The following is a 22903-nucleotide window of genomic DNA, read 5'->3' on the forward strand; positions in this document are numbered from 1 at the left end:
GCCCAACACAGAAAATGCCCTGATCCATCTTCTACCTCTGGCCCTCTGGCCCCCTAAAGCTTTTTCCTTCTGCTGCAGAGACCAATATGCCAACAAAAGTTCTTCAGTCACTGACGATTATAACTTCAGCCACCTACACGTTCACCCCATACGTGCCAGTCGAAACCCTGTACCACCTGGGGTTCTCCCTCCTGTGTTCAGAGCTCTTAAATTCTCACTTGCTCCTTGACTCCTAAAAGCATCACAGCACCCACCACCTATCACTACCACCACCTCCACTTATGTCTGAACATGTATCTCACAAACAAAAACATGTTAGGGACATAAACAAGTCTGATCAGAAAACAGACTGTTTCTAGCCTTGAACCTTCAGACTGCTCTAACCCCCTCTACCTGTCCCCTCAAGCTCTGGACTAATCTCCAGATAAACCTATGTCCCTCTCCTCCAGTGCTGGAATTAGGAACCAGCGGAGGACTAGCCACTCCACCTCGGGAATGGGTGTTGTTAGCAGTGTCCCCTCGGGAGAAGGATTACATCAGCTCCAGGAAGGACACCATTCTCCAGGGAGAAGAGCAGTCACACTCACACAGAAGACAGTGCCTCCCCCTGACCCCTTCCACCTCACTTCAAGGAGTCAGCCAGCTTCCCCGTCACCTCTGTGTACACAACTTCCTACAGCAGGGAGGCTGATAAACAGACCTGCTGAGAGTGAAGTATTACCTAGCACTGCACCTTGAGAGATAACCCCACCGGATAGCTCGAGCAATTATGCGGCATGATTACCCAGAGTCGGAGTCCCCCGAGACAAGAAGCCGGTTCGAGCACCAAGGGGCAGACCTGAAATAGATTCTACTTGCCAAGCGCAGCAGGGGCTAACTCCCGGTATCCGACTGGCAGGTAAAGTGTAAGAAGCGCTCCTCACTGCTCGCCTCGCTCCACTTCTGTAGGTTTGAGGCCAGTAATGCAAACCGCCGCTTGACTATCCCTTAAGCATGCCCACCCGTCAACTCTAGACCCCATAAGGGGGTGTGGCTTGCCTCCAAAGAAAGGGTGCCATCCTCTTCTGAGAAGGACGTGGAGCTCTTTTCAGGCTCCGGGTCTTTAGGCTGGATTCCACGTGAGTGGGGCCCGTCGCTGCCATAGCCGGAGGAGGACGGCAAGATGCTCACAGTCCGGCCACTGATGGATACGTCACTCTGAGAAGCAGGCAGTCTGGGCACCTGGGGGGGCACTCGACCCACAGGGGCAGGCTCTGTGCGGCTCTGGCCTCTCGGCTGGTCTGGCAGTGATGAAGGAGCGGAGTATTCCACAGTCCAGGGACCTGTCTGAGGGGCACTCAAGATGCCCTTGGTTCCTCCGCCAACACTCCAGCCTGCAGAAAGACTGTCTGTGTCGGTGGGGTGGTCTGTTCTGGGGGAAGCGTTGCCCCTGATTCCTAGCGGAGCAGCCCCTCTCTCTGCCGCAGTCCCCCTGTGCAAAGGCAGCAGCACAGCCCTGCTGCTGCAGGAGGCTGTCCTCGGAAATTCCACCAGTTGGCTCACTGACTTCTTGCAGTTCCTTTCTGCCGGGTTGTCCAGCAGGTGAGCGATGACAGTCGTTCCCTCTTCCAGGGAATCCCAGACCCCTCCGGCAACTGATGACTCATTCTCCAACAAAAGCTGAGCGGTCTGGATCTCCCCCTGGAACCTCTCCTTCACCTGAACGATCATGCCCTGGGCTCCCACCCCTGAGCTGGGGGCCGAGTCCCCGGGCAGTAAGACGTCCGGGGGTGGTGGCGGCTCGGCCCCTCCCACTCCTTCCCCCTTCTGGAGACTCACTGTTAACTTCGTCAGGGTTCCCGTCTCTTCGAGGGCTCCAGTTCCCTGCGCGGGTTCTTCCTCACAGGGTGCTGCTGGAGTAGGGGTTTTCTTCCCCTTCCACTTCCTTTTGAACCGAGCCCTTTTCTTAGGAGATATGGGAGCCTTCTCGGGAACGACTATTGAATCTTTCGGCTCCTTAACGCAGCCCAGCGAATTTCCCATTGCTTTCCTCTCTTAATCTCTGCAAAAACGCAGCTAAGCCAGTCCTGGGATCCCAGAAAAATCCCAACCTCGGCTTCATCGGATTAGATGTACATTTAAAAACATGCACTATGCCGGCAACCCCTCCAATTCTTCCTCCCTCCCTCCCCGCCTCTCTCTCTGTCTCTTCCAGCCGCTGCCGATTCAGACAGCCATCTTACAGGCTCAGAGCTGCAACAAGACAAATTCAAAGCATCTCACTGCAGTTCAGAAATCACTTGACCTAAAAGCAGACAGAAACCGGATTGGCTACAGCTTCCTCTCTCCAAATATGAGGTAATTGGAGCACGGCCCTCAGAAACACAAACAGAAAGCAAAAAGGAGCTAGAAACCAGGGGAGGGGAGGAATTAGGGAGGGCGGGAAGGAGGGAGGGAATGTAAGAGTAAATGGAAAAGGGAGGGGGAAAGAAGAGAGGCCCTGGGAGAAGGTAACGTGAAGGAAGGAGGAGGAGAAAGAGGGGAAAAGCGAACCAGCCTCTGGTACCAACCAGGAAGGGAAGGGCCAGGAAGAGCCAGGGCCGAGCACTATGGCCCCCAAACTGTGAAGGGAGCTCGATTTCAGCAGCTGCACTGAGATGTCCAAAAGAAAACATCTAACAGGATTAACATATTCTCAAATTTTTCAGGTCAAGAAACAATAAAATGATAACCTGGAGACCAGAGCCTAATCTTCATAGTTACAAAAAGAAACACACGCTTTAAAGATCTAGACTTTTGCAGCATTTCTTTCCCTCCTTTTCAGAGAGAGAGAGAGACAGACATCTGTTAATTCTGCTGGCCGATGACACACAGAGGGAACACCCGGAAATCAGTTTTGAGTACAGTATTATGGATGTTGGGTAAAAAGGATACCATGTACAAATACAACAGAGAAGCAGTGTTTCTGTTGAACAATACTTGACACGAATGTTCAACAGTAATTACTGCTGCTGCTGACAGCTAATGCAGTTTTAGCATTTTGTCATGTACCACGCCCTGTGCTAAGCTATGGATTATCTCATTCAATTCCCACAGTAACCAAATGAAGTCAAAACTATCATTTTACACTTTACAGGTAAAGAAACTAAGGGTCAAGAAAAATGGATTTATTTGCTCAAGGCTACAGTCAGAACATGGATGCCTGTTTAAGACTTTGAACTTGAACCCCAAGTTACACTGCTTTCTACTTGCAGTGGTGATGCAAGTCTGTATTCACTTAAGTAAAACAGGAAGATACTCCACTGTTTTGAATTGGCAACTAGACTCACAAAGACCAAGAACTCAAATGAAAAGATAACTCTTGCTATTTGGAGTGAGAGAGGAAGTTGCTAAGATGAGGCCCAGATGGTTTTTACTCAAATTGCAGCAGGGCAGGAAGTCTGAATTAAGGGCCTGAAGAGTTGGATTCAAAACTACCCTGTTGTGCCAGTGGGGTTTGCCCACCTCTTTTTTTTTTTTTTTTTAAAGTATACGCGTGACAGATGAGATAACAGCACAGTCCAAAGGGCTCCAAATGGAGTGGAAGGACAGAGGCTACATGTGTTTTCTCCCAGTTGAAGTTACTTATTTCATACCAGTAGGATCCAGACCATTCTGCAGAGAGAAATAGCTGGCCTGGCTATAAGTAAGCCTACCCACCTCTCCTGGAGACCTGAAAAATGCCCATCACGAAGGAAAGCATGAGAAGCCCTGAAGTCACAGCTCCTACACAGTGCTTGAGACCCGACTGATGCCCAAGTGCCTGACCACTGCAGGAGGTGTTCCTTCTCCCTTCTCCCCTAGGCCTTTCCCAAGGCCAACTGCGAAGTTGCAGCACCATCTTATGGCCGTGATAAACCACAGTTAAGAAACAGGATCAGGAGGTTAGCAGGGGAGAGAAACTCAATCAGACTCCAGGAAATCACCTAATCAGCAAAAACTCTGAAATTACAATATAACTCTCCAGGCAGGCACCAGACCTTCACTCCTCCAATACAGTGCTGGAAGGACTTAACAGATGCACACCCCAAGGCCCAAGTTTAAATTCTGTTCTTATTCAGTACAGTTCAGCCACTCAGTCGTGTCCAACTCTTTGCGACGAGATGGACTGCAGCATGCCAGGCCTCCCTGTCCATCACCAACTCCCGGAGTTTACTCAAACTCATGTCCATCGAATTGGTGATGCCATCCAACCATCTCATCCTCTGTCGTCCCCTTTTCCTCCCACCTTCAGTCTTTCCCAGCATCAGGGTCTTTTCAAATGAGTCAGTTCTTAACATCAGGTGGCCAAAGTATTGGAGTTTCAGCTTCAGCATCAGTCCTTCCAATGAATATTCAGGACTGATTTCCTTTAGGATGGACTGGTTGGATCTCCTTGCTGTCCAAGTCTTCCCCAACACCACAGTTCAAAAGCATCAATTCTTCAGTGCTCAGCTTTCTTTATAGCCCAACTCTCACATCCATACATGACTACTGGAAAAACCATAGTTTTGACTAGACAGACCTTTGTTGGTAAAGTCTCTGCTTTTTAATATGCTATCTAGGTTGGTCATAACTTTTCTTTCAAGGAGTAAGCGTCTTCTAATTTCATGACTGTAGTGACCATCTGCAGTGATTTTGGAGCCCAAAACAATAAAGTCTGTCACTGTTTCCACTGTTTCCCATCTCTTTGCCATGAAGTGATGGGACCAGATGCCATGATCTTAGTTTTCTGAATGTTGAGTTTTAAGCCAACTTTTTCCCTCTCCTCTTTCACTTTCATCAAGAGGCTCTTTAGTTCTTCTTTGCTTTCCACCATAAGTGTGGTGGCATCTGCATATCTGAGGTTACTGATATTTCTCTCAGCAACCTTGATTGCCGCTTGTGCTGCATCCAGTCCAGTATTTCTCATGATGTACTCTGCTATAAGTTAAATAAGCAGGGTGACAATATACAGCCTTGATGTACTCCTTTCCCAATTTAGAATGAGTCTGTTGTTCCATGTCCAGTTCTAACTGTTGCTTCTTGACCTGCATACAGGTTTCTCAGGAGGCAGGTCAGGTGGTCTGGTAGTCCCATCTCTTTAAGAATTTTCCAGTTTCTTGTGATCCCCAGTCAAAGGCTTTGGCATGGTCAATAAAACAGAAGTATATGTTTTTCTGGAACTCTCTCACTTTTTCGATGATCCAATGGATGTTGGCAATTTGATCTCTGGTTCCTCTGCCTTATCTGAATCCAGCTTGAACATCTGGAAGTTCACAGTTCACATAGTGTCGAAGCCTGGCTTGGAGAATTCTGAGCATTACTTTACTAGCGTGTGAGATGAGGGCAATTGTGCAGTAGTTTGGGCATTCTTTGGGACTGGAATGAAAACTGACCTTTTCCAGGCCTGTGGCCACTGCTGAGGTTTCCAAATTTGCTGGCATATTGAGTGCAGCACTTTCACAACATCACCTTTTAGAATTGAAATAGCTCAACTGGAATTGTATCACCTCCACTAGCTTTGTTCGTAGTCATGCTTCCTAAGGCCCACTTGACTTCACATTCCAGGATGTCTGGCTCTGGGTGAGTGATCACACCATCGTGGTTATCAGGGTCATGAAGATCTTTTTTGTATAGTTCTTCTGAGTATTCTTCCCACCTCTTCTTAATATCTTCTGCTTCTGTTAGGTCCATACCATTTCTGTCCTTTATTGAGCCCATCTTTGCATGAAATGTTCCCTTGGTATCTCTAATTTTTTGGAAGAGATCTCTAGTCTTTTCGATTCTATTGTTTTCCTCTATTTCTTTGCATTGATCGCTGAGGAAGGCTTTCTTATCTCTCCTTGCTGTTCTTTGGAACTCTGCATTCAAATAGGTACATCTTTCCTTTTCTCCTTTGTCTTTCATGTCTCTTCTTTTCACAACTATTTGTAAGGCCTCCTCAGACAATCATTTTACCTTTTTGCATTTCTTTTTCTTGGGGGTGGTCTTGATCCCTGCCTCCTGTACAATGTCACAAACCTCCATCCATGGTTCTTCAGGCACTCTATCAGATCTAATCCCTTGGATCTATTTGTCACTTTCACTGTATAATGGTAAGGGATCTGATTTAGGTCATACCTGAATGGTCTAGTGGTTTTCTCTACTTTCTGCAATTTAAGTCTGAATTTGGCAATAAGGAGTTCATGATCTGAGCCACAGTCAGCTCCCAGTCGTGTTTTTTGCTGACTGTACAGAGCTTCTTCATCTTTGGCTGCAAAGAATATAATCAGTCTGATTTTAGTATTGACCATCTCATGATGTCCATGTGTAGGGTCTTCTCTTGTGTTGTTGGTAGAGGGTGTTTGCCATGGCCAGTACATTCCCTTGGCAAAACTCTATTAGCCTTTGCCCTGCTTCATTATGTACTCCAAGGTGAAATTTTCCTGTTGCTCCAGGTATTTCTTGACTTCCACTTTTGCATTCCAGTCCCCTATAATTTCATTATAGGACAACTTTTTTGGGTGTTAGTTCTAGAAGGTCTTGTAGGTCTTCATAGAACCGTTCAACTTCAGCTTCATCAACATTACTGGTTGGTGCATAGACTTGGATTACTGTGATATTGGATGGTTTGCCTTGGAAATGAACAGAGATCAATCTGTCATTTTTGAGATTGCATCCTAATACTGCATTTCCGACTCATTTGTTGACTATGATAGCTACCCCATTTCTTCTAAGGGATTCTTGCCCACAGTAGTAGATATAATGGTCATTTGAGTTAAATTCACCCATTCCAGTCCATTTTAGTTCGCTGATTCCTAAAATGTTGATATTGACTCTTGCCATCTCCTGTTTGACCACTTTCAATTTGCCTTGATTCATGGACCTAACATTCCAGGTTCCTGTGCAATATTGCTCTTTACAGCATCAGACTTTACTTCCATCACCAGTCACATCCTCAACTGGGTGTTGTTTTTTGCTTTGGCTCCATCTCTTCATTCTTTTTGGAGTTATTTTTCCACTGATCTCCAGTAGCATCTTGGGCACCTACCAACCTTGGGAGTTCATCTTTTAGTGTCCTATCTTTTTGCCTTTTCATACTGTTCATGGGGTTCTCATGGCAAGAATACTGAAGTGGTTTGCCATTCCCTTCTCCAGTGGACCATGTGTTGTCAGAACTCTCCACCATGACCCAACCATCGTGGGTGGCTCTACACAGCATGGTTCATAGTTTCATTGAATTAGACAAGGCTGTGGTCCATGTGATCAGTATGATTAGTTTTCTGTGACTGTGGTTTTCATTCTGTCTGCCCTCTGATGGAGAAGGATAAGAGGCTTATGAAAGCTTCCTGATGGGTGAGACTGAGGGGGAAACTGGGCCTTGTTCTGTTCCTGAAGTACAAGCAAACTGGGCCTTGATCGTTCCTGAAAACGATCAACTCGGGGCAAGAAACGGCCTTCGGCTGTGACTGCTACCACAGGTTAAGTTGAGCAGATGACTTCTAGGAGCCTTTTCCTCCTTAAACTTCTGAACATGTTGGACAAATCAGGCTTTCATTTCCTTCTACTCCAGAGGAAAACTGGTCCAGGAAAGGAGTGGAGAGTTCAGCAAGGTAATGCTAACTCTCTTCAGTCGTGTCTGACTCTTTGTGACCCCATGGATTGTAGCCTGCCAGGCTCCTCTGTCCATGGGATTTCCAGGCATGAATACTGGAATAGGTTGCCATTTCCTTCTCGAGGGAATGTTCCTGACCCAGGGATTGAGCCAGCATCTCTTATCTCTCCTGCCTGCATTAGCAGGCAGGTTCAGTAGCTAAGTAACTGGCTAAGTGATTCAGTCTCTTTACGGGTAAAATGTGGACACTGCCACCCACTTAATGGGGTTAAGAGAGGGTTCATGGATGCTGTCTATACAGTGCTTGGCTCCATACCTGGTCTATTGTAAATCCCTGTTCTCCCCATTTATTACTGGAACTCAGAGATATGAGGCACCCCACCACTGCCAGGGCCCTGATACGCTCTTTTTCTTGATGAGGCTCTGACGAAAGTAGCTGTGTTCCAAGGTCCAAAGTTCACGTGCCTGCTTTTCTCCACAGGGCCTCTGCCTCCCCTATTACCCCAAGTAAGTTAACTCTGATCACAAGGACGTTCCCCTGGACCATCCTCTCATCAAACCTGAGCTCTTAACACATGCCCGGCTGTCTTCGCAGAAAGCAGACTTCTAGTGTCCTGCTGCTTTTCACATCTTCTCCTATGGCTTTTTCTAGTTAATTGTTTACTGCCCACAGGTCTCCTAGAGAGACAGGGGGTAAGAAAGACTCCAGCGCTCATTCATTCATTCCACAAATAAGAAAAAATACCTCATCTATATGCCAAGCACTAAGTGCCATAAAGTTAAAAAAATGTAAACCTTGAATCTGCCTGGCTAAGACCACTCTTGACCGGACCTCCCAGACTTTAAAAATTTCCAAGTGCTAAACATACACTAGTATTTAATAAACACTTGAAAACTGGAAAGCTAATTTTGTCAGATTCTGATTTTTCAAGAACTTGTCTTCTAGGAAACCTATAAATTCTAACATGTACCTTAAAACCGGCTTGGAGAAAACCGAGAGATAAGAAATTCTACTATTAGCATCTGCATATGTAACCTTAAAAAGGCAGTTGGTCTCTATGTTTCAGTTTCCTCACTGGAACAATGGGCACAGGAAAACAGACAGAACAGTCTATCCATCTGGTCTACCTACTCCACGGCTTTGAGAAGATCAATCTCATACAATATCCGTTCATTTAATGAGTGTTTATTGAATGCCTACGCTATGCCAGGCAAAGAAGAAAACAAGAGATGAAATCCCTGCCATACTTAAGCTTGTGTCCTAGGGCATGGATCTGGAAAACAAACAGCCACGTTAGACAGCAGTAGGCGTCACACGACCCTGTAAGTCATACTAGGCTTCTAAGAGTGACTGACAAAACAAAAAGTGTACAGAAAAAAGAAAAAGAAAGCATGTAGCCCACCAACAGGCATCTAGCCACAAAACTCACTTTCCCATATGCATAAGGACAGATGTTTACTTCAGCAATGAATGTCTCCTTCATACAAATAAATAATTTACTGCAAATAATAATATCTGTGTTACACAGTTGCAGGGGGCTTCATCAAATAATAGACAATGTAAACTAGTTAAAATAAGCAAATCAGGTCCTCCTTTATCAACACGAATATACCCCAAAAACATGGTTAAAAAAAAAAAAACAGAAAACAGGATATATAGAAAATATGATGTGTCTGATATTTAAAAAAAAAAAAAAGCATTCATCTGTCATAAAAGTACAAAAGCATATACAAGAATGATACACTTCAACTTCAGCATAGTATTTACCTGGGGGATGAAGGAATAAGAAAATTCCTGTATCTGAAATGTTCTTTTTTTAAAGAGAAAGGAAAAAAATCTGAAGCAAATATAAACTATTATTATCTATTTAATTCTGAAGGTGACTACACACACAAACATCTGTTGTATACTTTTCTGTACTTCTCTGGGTAATTAAAATGTTCATTAATTAAAAACTCAAATTAAAATTTTTTTAAACATCAACTATTTCCCATTTAGTGTGTATCTTTTTAGTATGTGTTAAAATGGAAACCGTTAATCTCTAAAAAGTTACCAATTTCATCATCAGTAGCAAATTTCTAATCTGGAATCAGCCTCTCCTTCAAATGAATACTCTCTCGAGATGACAACCATCACCTATATATCTCCATCATTAATCTATTTCATTAGCACCAATAACAGAGATTGCCTATAAAGACTATTTTTTGTTGTTCAGTCACATCCGGCTTTTTGCAACCCCATGGACTGCAGTACGCCAGGCTTCCCTGTCCTTCACTATAACCGGGAGTTTGCTCAAACTCATGTTCATTGGGTCAGTGATGCCATCCAACTAACTCATTCTCTGTCATCCCCTTCTCCTCATGCCCTTCATCTTTCCCAGCATCAGGGTCTCTTCCAACGAGTTAGCTCTTTGCATCAGGTGGCCAAAAAATTGGAGCTTTAGCTTCAGTACCAGTCCTTCTAATGAATATTCAGGCTTGATTTCCTTTAGGATTGACTGATTTGCTCTCCTTGCTGTTTTAGGGACTCTCAAGAGTCTTCTCCAGCACTGCAGTTAGAAAGCATCAATTCTTCGGTGTTCAGGTTTCTTTATAGTCCAACTCTCACATCCATACATGACTACTGGAAAAACCACAGCTTTGATGATATGGGCCTTTGTTGGCAAAGCAGTGTCTGTGCTTTTTAATACACCGTCTAGGTTTGTCCTAGCTTTTCTTCCAAGGAGCAAGCGTCTTTTAATTTCATGGTTGCAGTCACCATCTGCAGTGATTTTGGAGCCCAAGAAAATAAAGTCTGTCACTGTTCCCATTTCCCCCCCATCTGTTTGCCAGTAAGTGATGGGACAGGATGCCATGATCTGTTTTTTGAATGACTATTTTACTGATCCCCTAACATTTGATAGTTCTTCTCTGCATTTCTATTTGGCTTTATATACCATGAACTCTTGATGAGAAGAGCTAGCACAGAACAGTTAGTTCAACAATGAAAGACCAGAGAATTACAATGATAGATAACTAGCAAGAGACACATCACTTCCTATCTAAAGCACGACAGAAGGATGGAGCTTCTATATGATCCTTTATCAGTTAACCAAAAGCTTTGTAAGCAGGGAACCTTTCCCCACACTTATAAACACTTAGCTAATTAATAGGCAAATGCCAAGCCTTCAAGAACAGCAAAGAAAAGTAATCAGTAGTTAGTTGCATCTGGGAAAATACTCTGGCAACAGAACTTCCCTCCATAAAAAGACAAAATTTAGCTATGCTAAAATAGTGAACAGAGAAAAGCAGGTATCCAGCATCTGTCAGCGGACAGACTAGGGCAAATCTGTTTATACGTTTCAGTAAAATCAGTAACAGCAGAGAACAGCAGGCTAGGTCAAAAGTCCATGAAGTTATAAGTTTCACTAATAATTATAATAGGCTACTACCAATAACTGCTGCCAATTATTGAGTATGGCTGTGTTCCACTGTCCTTTCCCATACCTTCCTGATTCTTTAAACCTCTATCAAGTTAATTCATGATATGTCTCCTCTCACTCCTCTGAATTACGCAGTCAAACTGGAGTGATTCTGTACCTAGTTCAATTTTGAATCTCCCATAGACTCTACCTAAGACCTTGCTTATAGCTGGACCTCAGTAAATGTTTATGGAATTCAGTTAAAAAATATATTTTCCAGAAAACTAAAACCAGAAGGAGATACAGTTCACACTGTGATGGCTGTCACTGAAAAGACAGACAATGCCAAGGACAAGGCTATGGAGAAACAGGAACCCACACAATTGGGCTAGTGGGAATATAAAATGGTGCAGCCACTCTGGAAGACAGTCTGGCAGTTTCTTAAAAATTATACATAAACCTACCATATAACCCAGTGATTCCACCCACATGTATATATCCAAAAGAAGTGAAAACATACATCCACACAAATATTCATATCAACATTATTTATAATGGCTAAAAAATGAAAACAACCCAAATGGCCATCAACTGCTGAACAGATAAATAAAATATATGGTATACCCACACAACAGAATATTCCTCTGCAACAAAGGAATAAAGTACTGATACATGCTACAGCGTGGATGAACCTCAAGAATGTTATGCTAAGTGAAAGAAGTGGGATACAAAAAAGCACATATTATATTATTCTATTCAAATGAAATGTGTGGAATAAGCAAATCTATAGAAACAGAAAATCGATTCATGGCTGCCTGAGGCTGTGGATGGGAATGGAATAACTATAAATGGCCAAGAAGGACCTTTGTGGGATGATGAATATGTTCTAAAACTGGATTATGGTGATGACTGTACAACTCATAAAAATCATTGAATTGTACAATGAAAATGGATCAATTTTATGGTACGTAAATTCTACCAAAAGTAAAGTTGTTTTTAAAAAAGAATCAACTTTTTAAAATAAATAACCAATAGAATGATAACCAAAATATGTTTTAAAACAGCTGGAATGAGAAGAAACAGGATGGAGGGGGCAGAAATAAAACACTGAACACACCTTGTATTCACTTTCTGAAATTTCCCATTGTAACATGTATATGATCTATATAATGTAAAATAAAACTGAAAGGAAGAAAGCAATCGCTAAAAACTGAAAAAATGTAAAATACAAATGAATCTGTGTATCAGACTGATGACTTAACAACACAGAGAGAAGTTATTTCAAATGGCTTTAAGATAAAACTATTTGTATGTCCTTAGGAGATTTACACTAAAGGACAAAAAGAACTGCAAAGAAATTACAAACTTTTCAGTAATTGTGTTGCTAATAATAACAATATCATTGTTATTTTTATTCAAATATATAAATTTATACATACATGATTTTGTATATACACTATAATATATACATGATTTTATATATACTTGCATCCATGTGTTTGCATGTGTGTGTATGGAAAAGGGAGTAAGTAGTATGTTGCTTTGTTTGGATCAAGATTTTCAGCATAAGAAAAAAAAATACAAAGTCAAAGAGGTTGAATAAAACTCTAATTCTAAATATGAATTAGAAACATCATTATAAATTCTTGATTTCTTTTTACAAGACAAATACATGTGTTGGCTAGTTTTGTCCACAGAAGACACCTAGAAAGAGTGACCAACCCAAGTAGCACTCAGACTGTTGTCAATAAAGAATTTCAGTTCCTTGGAGAAACTGCTCATCCTGGGCCTGAAACAGGAAATACACAAAAAGTATCTGGAACAGTTCTTCATACAAGAAATAAAGGACATTATCAAAGACTGTACGGATCATGAGGAAGGACTCAGAGTCAATGTGAAAAAACTCACCGGCCAAAGAAGGACCGAATATTATGAAGAATGACAGCTATATTAATTGGAACACATTTAAGTCTGATAAAAATCCATGAGTCACAGTGTTACTAAGGAAAAATGAGTATCAAGAAAAAAATTTTCATTGATCTTACAGAGATCTTAAGATCTTACAGATCTTATAGAGAATCTTAAGAGAATCAACTAATTATTTTGAAAACTGGTGAAACAGAGGGGAATATAAAAGCATTTATCTTTTTATCTTGCCTTTCCTAAAGGAACTATCTCTCAGAGCAATCGATGAGGTAAAGTTCTGCTTTAGAAAAGAATTTCAGAATTTTGAGTATCACCATGTTGCAACTTCTAATGAAACAATGAAACAGTAGCTGCTAAACTTTTAGGTGAAAGGCTAACAGTGAAAGGGTCTATAAGGAATGGGTAAGGCTGATAACACCTGAACCCACTAATCAAGCTTAACATGATGAAAAGACAGATAGCAGACATTCTGATGTACAGCAGTAAAAGTACACAACTCAACACCACCATCCTTGCCTTGCCCCAGCACAAAAAAGGGAATCTGAACATGGTCTAGATCCAAAGCACCAGTTTACAGACAATACAGAAGGATGGAGACTGTTAGAAAATATCCAGAGATGCCACCAGCATCTTTCCATAAACTGCACAGAACAAAAGACCGATTTCTTTAACAAATGGTTAAGGGGACAAAAAGAGGAGAAGAGAAATTTAATGCAATGTGTGGACTTTGGATTCAAACAAGCCATTTTTTAAAATGAGATGACTGGGGAAATCTAAACCCTGCTTAGATATTCAGTGATTTTAAGAAATTACTGATTATACTGTTCTATGATGTTGTGCTTTGCTTAAATGAAGAATCATTCAGAGATACACATTGAAACACTTGCAGATGAAATTATATGATGTCTGGGACTCCTTTCAAAATAACCTACTGGAGGGTTTGATGAACGGATCAGGAAACAGACAGTATAACACTGCCCACGAGTTAGTGACTGGTGAGCTAGGTGATGGGTACATCGTAGTTCTACATGATTTTCTCTGCATTATAAATGTCTGAAAATTTTCATAAATTTTTAAAGAGAGAGAAAGAACATTTTCTTAATGGCATATTCAGTTAAGGAACATTACCCCCATATCTTCTGTCCCAGGAAAAGTTTAACTGGCCAGTTCAGTTTCATTCCTTGGCCCCTGATTTCCCCTTCTGTTGAGTGAGTTAGTTGCAGTCAGGAGAAAGGGAGACACAGCGGACAGATTCCTCTTACCTCACAGCTACATGACAGCACTGATGTCTCAGAATGAGAGGTGGTTTGTGGCATACAAACAACCAAAAAGATTCATCTAAAACAGCCCGCTGTTCACAAGGATGCCAAGGGTGCCAACGCTATGAAAGCTCAACAAAGTGCTTGTTCCAACCCTGCCAAGGCACACTTGCCAAGTTCATGTTCCTGGTAACCCCTATATCCAAAGCATGCCTGAGGACACCCTGTGGTCCCACAAAAACACACGTTGCCTCCACACTTTCCTAAGCCTACTTATGCTGCAGATTGTCAGCACTGGTTCCAAACCAGAGCCCCAAGAAATTATAATCCCTGAGTTCTCAGTTCTCAGATTCTCAGCAATTTTAGGACACCTGCTGCTCTATATTCACCCAGCAGGTGGCGCTGACTCCCCAACTGGGACATCAAGGCCACACGGACCCTGGAGTCAGCAGCGCCTTGAGTGAGATATTCCTATGAGCCTTCTTTATCCACCTGCTCAAGAAGTGATCCCTGTAATCAGCCTTGAGTACAGCAGTTGGGTATTCGAGCATTTTCTGAGAAACAGTTTTGTTTAGTTGAGCTAATGTGATTCAAGATAGCCTTTTTTTATAAAAATAGGGCTGTGACTTTCCAATAGTATCCAGACTTGAAGAGGATTTGCCTTAGGCAGGAGGAACAGGAAGGCTATGTGACCATGTGAACATTACCAAGATGCCTAGAAGATTGTGTTTACAAGCACATAATACCAAAGTGCTTGCTATGAACTGACTGTTTGTGTCCCCTTGAAATTCATATATTGAAGCCATAGTAGCCCTGATGTGATGGTACCTGAAGGTGTGGTCTTTTAAGAGGTAATTAGGTTTAGATGAGGTCAGGAGAGTGGAGCCTCCATAATGGGATGAATGCCCTTATAAAAAGTTGAAGGGACATGAGATCTCTTTCTGAGCATGCATGCCCCAAGGAAAGGTCACCTGAGGATATAACCAGGAAGAGGGCCCTCACCAAGGAGCCAACCATGCTAGCACCCTGATCTCAGACTCACAGCCTCCAGAACTGTGAGAAGTGAATGCTTGCTGCAAACCACCCAGCCTCTGGTGCTTCATCACAGCAGCCCGAACTGACTGACAGTGCTACAATTAACCAGGCTTATTTAAGACCATTAGAGATGAAGAAAAGTCTACATCAAAGCAGGATTATAAGGCTTCACCCCACCCTTCCTGACCAACAAATCCAACATCTCTTCTCATCCCTCACATTCTGAGTCTCCAAAGAGCCAGTTTTGACTCAGCTGGGCAGACTGCTAATAACCAGATTGCCAGTGCCAGAGCCACAACACAAACAGGTGAAAAATCCCCCTGCATCATGCAAATGAGGAGGAAGTTCTCGGTTTACACTAGAACAGCGTTGCCTCCAGGCCAGTGTTCCTCTTCCTTTCCAGCTCCTGCTCACCTCCTCCCTCATTCACTGCCAAATACAGAGAAGGCAGGCTCCGTGTGCCCCTGGAAAGCAGAGCAACCTCTAGCTCTGTCTAGGCCATGTCCACTGAGCACCAGGCCCCCAGACCTCACAGACCCTACCTGGAAGTGCAAGATGATGGTCCAGATCAGGCCGAGCGTCAGCTTGGGGTTGCCGTCTGTGATGTCATCGTTGCGAATATTCACTAGTTTCACCTGAAAAAGAAACAAAAGCTGGTCTGAGAGCTCTGCAACTTTTTGTTTTGATTTCATTTTTTTTATAGATTTTTATTATTCACATGCATATTAATTTTTTTTGGTGTACAGTTTGAGTTTTCTGTATAGATTTGTGCTAATGACCACTATAATCAGGGTAACAAAATAGTCCCCAAAAGGTGGGACTTTGTGCAGTCAGATCCTGCCTTCACCCCTAAATCCTGGCAACCGCTGATCTGGTCCCAGCTTTGCTTACCCAGAATGTCATATAAATGGTGTCCCACAGTATGCAATCTTCAGATTCTGGCTTTTTTGCACTCAGCACAATGGCCGTGAGATTCCCATCCACGTTGCTGCCTGGAGCAACAGCCTGCCCCTTCTTGTTGTGGAAGAGTATTCCATTATACCTGTATTCTACACACCATTGTTATCCACTCCTCTACTGAAGGAATCTGGGTTGTTTCCATGTTGGGGCAATTATGAATAAAGCTCTTATATTCATGTACAGTTTTTCTGTGTGAGCACATGTTTTCATTTCTCTAGGGTAAATTCCTGGGGGTGGGATTGCTGGGTCATATGGTATACGTTTAGCTTTGTAAGAAACTGCCAAACAATTTTCCAGCACGATTGTACCATTTTGCAATCCCACCAGCAAAGCAATTTCGCAAGCACATGCTATTATGAGCTGCTTTTTAATTAAGTCTTCCCAGCCCTTTTTTCTTTCTCTTTCTTATTTTCTCAAGGTTGTGAGAGATCTGCCCTCATCCCTCACCAGTCTCTGGCCTGTCCCACCCATTCCCCTCCTCCCACAGCACCTGCCTTACTCCTAATCTCATTCCAGCAGCATGATGTACACAGACACACAGGCCCGTCCCCCTCCAGGGCGACCAACCATCCCTGTGTGCTGGGGACTGAGGGATTTCCCGGGACGTGGGCCTTTCACAGCGTCCTGGGAAAACCAGCCTATTTCCACCTCCACCCCGTGAGTCTCTGTCGTACCCTCACGGAGCTCCTGACAACTGTGACAACAACCCTGAAGCTGCCCTTCCTTTGTCTCTTCAGCTGAACTGAAGCCTTCATGTACTCAAGACCTCAAGCAGAAGCTTCACTTATCCTTACACTATGGTGACCGGTGCTGTAGACTGAATGCTGTGTCCCTCCAAAATTCATAGGTTAAACCCTAACACCCAATCTGAAGGTAGCTGGAGGCGGGACCTCTTGGGGGTGACTAGGTCTTGAGGGAATGGAATTAGTATCTTTATAAAAGAGACCCAGAAATCCCACTCGACCTTCACATCACATGAGGACACTGCTAAAAGCAGTCTCGGAACCAGGACCTCACCAGACACCAAGTCTGCCTCCATCTTGGACTTCTGCAAAACTATGAGAAATGAATTTCTATTGTTTATAAGCCACCAGGGCTGTGATATTTTGTTACAGCGTGAATGACCAAGACACTGGGCAAGTTCTTTCCCTTTCCTGTGTCTCCACCTCCTCTTCTGTACACTGGGAGCAGGAGACCCTGCTTCCTGCCTCAGTGCAGGTTTTCTCATCACTCATGGCCCGTAGCTGGCAGGCTGGCAGCATCAGCCAAGTCCACGTTCCTCTGCCCCACCTCCGGGAGCTCTTCCCGTGGATTCTGAATACCTCCTTGGCCAAGTCACCTTCCAGTGTCTGCCATCTGTTCCTTGGAGACTTCATACCTAACTCCTACCTTCCCTACCTCGTCTTCTACCACCTTTCTTGGAGACCTCACACCTAACTCCTACATTCCCTACTTGGTCTTCCACCATCTTTCTTGGCAATTTTGGCACCACCTCAATGACCCAGGTGTCGCCCCATCTGTACAACTTGTCTGCCTTCCCATTTAGGAAGACTTCCGTTTTCACTCTGCTGTGGACACCTGCACAGCGACAATCTCACCATCAGCAAGAAGTACTCCAGAGTTCTTTCTGCCCTTCTCTGTGCCCACTGGTCATGGCTCACATTTTTATTATATCCTAGTAACTGATCTACTCTCCATCCTCATTAAGGCTTCTAGCTAATCAATTCTTTTCAATTTACCTTGACCATTAAGGCCCTCTCTGATTTTCTCTAACTCTACACACAGAGATTCCAAGGATGCTGTCTCCAGGCCCCTGAACACTTCAACCTCTAATTATCCTACCACTTCTTTCAACAAATATTTATTAAGTGTCAATTATGGACCATCCATTACAACAGGTGATGAAGATAAAAATGTTAAGTAAGATCACATTCTCTGTCCTCATGGGCCTACAATGCATTAGAGCAGAGAGATAACAATAAAGTCACAAGTATTATATGGAAGCAAACGGCTATGGGAGTACACAGAAAGAGAATTTCCCAATGAGAATTACTGATAAGAGTGGCAAAAATGAACTAACTCCAAAAATATGCACACCATGTCATGTCATCGTGACCAGCACTGTTGCCTGGCAACTGTAGCTATACCAAATCTTTCCAAACAGCTCTCTAGGCAGATGAACTCTGACTCCCTCATCCATCCACGTTCCTCCCCTCCACAAACCTCCTCTGTATTTTTATGCCTCCTCCCTTCTTCCTCACGGTACCTCAGAAGAGGCATTTTCCTTTCCTTTTCAAAGAATCTACCCCAGCTGTGCTCTGGGTCTCATCCTCAATCCCCGGACTTGGTTCCATCAGTTAGGAAGTCATGGGAAGAAGGATGGTGCGTAGAAAGTAGCATGAAAGGAGCATTTAAAAAATGTCCAGGAGGCCTGCGTGGATGTCCCAGGTTTGCTCTCACTTCTGCGATCTAGGGCAGGTCATTTCTCAGTTTCCTTTCGTAGGAAATGAAAAGGCTGGACTAGCGACCTCCAAGGCGTCTTCCAGGGCTAACCTGCTCTGACCCATACTCCTCACTCTCATCTGTTCTCTTCTCTTCGCTAGCTTCTCCTCTGTCTAGAAGTGTGCTTCTGTCTTCCGTCCTTCCTATCTAGGGAGAGAACAGCTTCTTTACCCAACACTCCTCTGCTCTATTGAGCCTGGTGTCTGAGGTCACCAGCACTGTGCAGCTGGGACCATCCCCTCGAGCCCCACGCACCATTCAACCAGCCTGACCATCCCCTCATCCAGTTCTCATGATGACGAAGCCCTCTGCTGTTCCCTCTTCCTGGGTGATGTATCTTTTCCCATCTTCTTTGCTGGTTTCTCATCTTCCCTTTGGCCTCCACCTGAGCGGAGGTGAGTCAGTCTTTCACATCTTGCTCTTCTCTAAGACTTTCCCTCTCAGACAGGCCGCACACTCCATGTAAGATTTGTTCAGACATAACAGAGCTGCTCACGAGCAAGCAAGACTCAGAACTGCATCAGTCGGATTTACTGAGGACTTACCAGGGGCAATGAGAGCGTCCCTCAATAGGGACCCAGTACCAACTTTCCCTGGCAGAGCGGGGGACACACGGGACGCCCTTACCTGTCGCTGCTTTAGGAAGTCCAGGGCAATCTGCACATTCTGCAGCCTGTGAAAACGCATCCTGCCCTTCTCCCGGGGCTGCAAACAAACAAAAGGGATGTTCGTTGCAGTGACACCAATTTACCCACGCAGATCCCTTTCTTCCTTCATTTCAAGAATAAAAGACCACAAAGACCTCCCATGACTGCAGCCAGGCGTGGGGGCGTCACACAAAGCACCCCTCCAGGCAGGACCCGTGTGTGTTTTCACCATGCTCGCTGAGGCCCCAGAACGCCTCGTTTCCCACTCGGATCCCCGTGAACACACGGCATGTCTGAATGCAAATGCTGAAGCAGTGCCGCAGCTTCTCCACAGGCTCCTCTGCAGCCATATGTGGCAGAACTTGATTCTGGATGTGAGGTTAATGGAAACAAAGATTTGGCTCTATGGCTCCCAGAACCATAGTTAAATGTTACTGTAAGGGAAGGATAAAAGGCCTAATTACACGTTGCTCAGTAATGGACAGCGCCAACCATATTACAAACCTGGCAAAAGAAACTAGAGGTAGTCAATTTTACACTAGGGAATGAGGAGTTATACACGCTCAGTAAGTGAAAAAAATCTAAAATGGAAGGCAGGAATCAAGAAGGAACCTATTTCCTAGGAAGACAAAGTAGGAAAGCCACCTTTAAGCCCAGTTTGAGATACCCAGAGCAAACAAGACCTTGATGGTGTAGGGTTCTTCAACACAGTACTCCAAAGAAAGGTATTTCCTGCCAGCCGCTCAATCCTGGATGTCATACAAGCCACAGTGGGGCGTCCACCTCCACCCAGTGACTCTGGTGTCACCACCACATCCTGGATCCACGGCTCAATTCCTATCCATCCAAGACTGCATGGAGTCCTTCTCCAGTGGGCACAGGCAGCGATGGCTATCTACGTCTGGAATGTTTCCTCCTGCTCACTTTTCAGTGGTTTTTCCCCCCTCTCCACTACAATTGGGACTAAAACATCAATCTCACTAGATCATACCCAATTCATTTGTAAATGTCAAAATGGTACTAATTGAAGGCCAATAAAATACAAGGTAGCTCTGTTGTGGGCACCTGAACAGACGAAACATTGCCCCAGGCTGAAATGGGCAAAAAGAAACTCAACACGTGGAAGGATGGGGTGGAAGCATCTCTGTGGGTGTCCCTCAACCCTTCTAAGCAAAACTTTCAAACCAGGGTAATCGACAGAGAAGGTGAGGCCTCTCTGTGCAACAGGGTAACTTCCTAAGTCAAAAGGCTAGGGAAAACCTTCTAGTAAGAATCTCTTCTCAGTCATTCCACTTGAACTAATTGTGAATATGGCTCAGAAGATGACAGAGCCTGTGAAACCGAAGATGCTAAGGCAATTGGAGGGGAGATCAATGAGATGAAAAGACGACTTTAAGAGGACAGGGAATGGGGACACTGCCTGATCTCTATTTCTGGAGAAAAATCACAGGCTCTAACTTAGGGCCTGCAAGCAGAAAATGGCCCTCTTACACACTCTAATCTTTATGCCTAAGTACTCCCCACCAAAAATACCCTTGAGAACATGCAAGTTAAATCTCAGTCCTCTATAGCAACTAGAGATGTTATTGACCAAGGCAGAGTATCCCCATGCAGTGAGTGGTTTGCAAACAACAGGCTCTTTTGAAAACAAATGACACGGTGTGTGGTGAGAACCTGGAGGCCAGAGAGGTGGAGAGCAAGTCCCCGTTAGTCTGGAGTGTGGAGTCAGAAGCAGTAACTGACATGCTGTCAACTAAGCTTCCCACAATTCTGCAATCTAGACTCAGACAACGCAGCAAGGCCACCAGAAAGGCACGGGTCTCCAGGTCACAAAGGGACTCGCCGCCGCCAAACATCATTATTCTTTTTGTGCCAGCTACTCGTAGATAAGCAAAACAATTCCCACTCCGGGATCGTCTAAAGGTAGCATGAGGCACAATTAGTTTTAACCACTTTCTTTGGGACCCAAATTCCCAGGTGGACAGGGAAGAAGGCAATTGGTAAGTGAGCTACTTGGAGACCTAGAGAACCCCAAACTCTCTGATGGCCCTGCAGTGCCGGCTGGGACGCTGGTGTCCCCAGGAGGACCTACGACATCATCATCATCTTCCTCCTCCTGCTCCTCGCTGTTTGTATGGCGCCAGGAGGGCATGCTCACCAGGCGGAGGGTCTTCAGCCCTGCCGGCTCCTTTGGCCACCAACCAAGACAGAGACGTGACAGAGTTAACAGGAAATTCACAACACATAAATGAAAAGGAAATGAACGCAGAAAAAAAAAGATGAAAATAAATATGAAAATACCCTCCCACCTTCACAAAGATGCAAAACAAAATTAAGACCAGAACAGATGGTTATACTGAACACTTCTTATGTTGAAACACAGCTTTAACTCTCCGCAGGCCATCCATTCTTCCTACTTTTGTGAATCAAGTAAGGGAGAATGCATGATGAGCATAACCATGAAAGAGATATTCGGGTGGTTTCTGGTGAAAAGATGATTATTTTACAACTATCTCCATAAACACCTGTAAGTCTTCAAAGGCTAGGAAAAGAAATCAGATTGGAGTGGTTTTAACCTGTTTTGTAAGCAACATCACTGAAAAGGATCACTTTTCAATATAAAATCACTGCAAGTTCACCAAATATACCAGCCAAGTTGCCCAAAATATAATTTCGTGAGCACTTCAACTTCCAACACAGTGAAGGTAAAATTCTGATTACTTAGGAGATTTACAAATGGGAGCCAGAGAACTAGAATCCATACGTACTGGCTATGTCAACAAAAGCATCTGTCAATTTTAGGCCATTAAAAATTATTTAAAAAAAAAAAAAAGAAAGAAAGAAAGAAACCAAAACAAAGGACCCCAGGAAAGCCAAGCCCAATCCTGGAAGAAGCTGACTTTTACTCAGGGAGAGAAATCTAAAGTGTCAAATCCTACTCTTGAAACACAACGAACATGGTTAAGAATTCACCAAAGACAGAGAGTGTGCGGGCTCCCTCCATAGACTCCTTGAGCCGTGCTCCTCTCCAGGGCGCACCTCCCACAGGTGTCTCTACACTCAGCCCTGGCTTTTTCTAAACGAAAAAGCATGTTGTCTACAACACTCAAGACAGAGCAGGAGCTGTACAGAATCACAGGTTCAGGTTAGGCTCCCACATGTGAAGCAATAAGCCCACGGTGAGGCCACGCTGATCCTTTCAACAAAGTGAGGACAAGAGCTGATAAGCCAAGAGGTTCAGACAGGCTTTGTCCTCAGCAGGTAACTGTTTCCATAAGCCAGATTTAATACTTATGGGGAGGAGGCAGGCGTATCTAATTATCCAAGGAGCCCAGATATACAGCATCTGGGGCTATGCTCAGACATCAACTTCAGCTTTCCTTCAAACCTGTGACAGACAATGAAATCCAGAAGGGAGGAAGTCAGGCCGTTTGGGAAACAATGACTCTAAACACCTGGGCTTTTACATGTAAATCTCAGGTCTTTGTTGAATATAGAAAATAATGTAATTCACAGTAGAAGGGAAAATAGAAGGAGTCTGTGTAGACTAGAAATAACACTGTAGGAAGAAAAATGCACCTTATTAAAAAATCTTAAAGT

General features: G+C 44.0%; 1 protein-coding gene across 10 annotated transcripts in view; it reads right to left on the reverse strand.

The window, feature by feature from the left end:
• MACF1 (microtubule actin crosslinking factor 1) overlaps positions 1-22903 on the reverse strand; it is a 333835-nt gene that overhangs the window by 174976 nt on the left and 135956 nt on the right. For 8 of the 10 annotated variants that reach the window (XM_061122317.1, XM_061122312.1, XM_061122316.1 and 5 more), the window contains exons 4-5: positions 19284-19361; positions 15737-15829 (exon numbers count right to left, since the gene is read on the reverse strand). In XM_061122317.1, the coding sequence (XP_060978300.1) occupies positions 15737-15829; positions 19284-19361 (171 nt within the window). Of the gene's footprint in view, positions 1-15736; positions 15830-19283; positions 19362-21395; positions 21492-22903 lie in introns of all 10 variants that reach the window. The other 2 variants (XM_061122310.1, XM_061122309.1) reach the window with 1 other exon arrangement.

Source organism: Dama dama, chromosome 20, assembly GCF_033118175.1.
Source record: "Dama dama isolate Ldn47 chromosome 20, ASM3311817v1, whole genome shotgun sequence".
NCBI classification, from domain to species: Eukaryota; Metazoa; Chordata; class Mammalia; order Artiodactyla; family Cervidae; genus Dama; species Dama dama.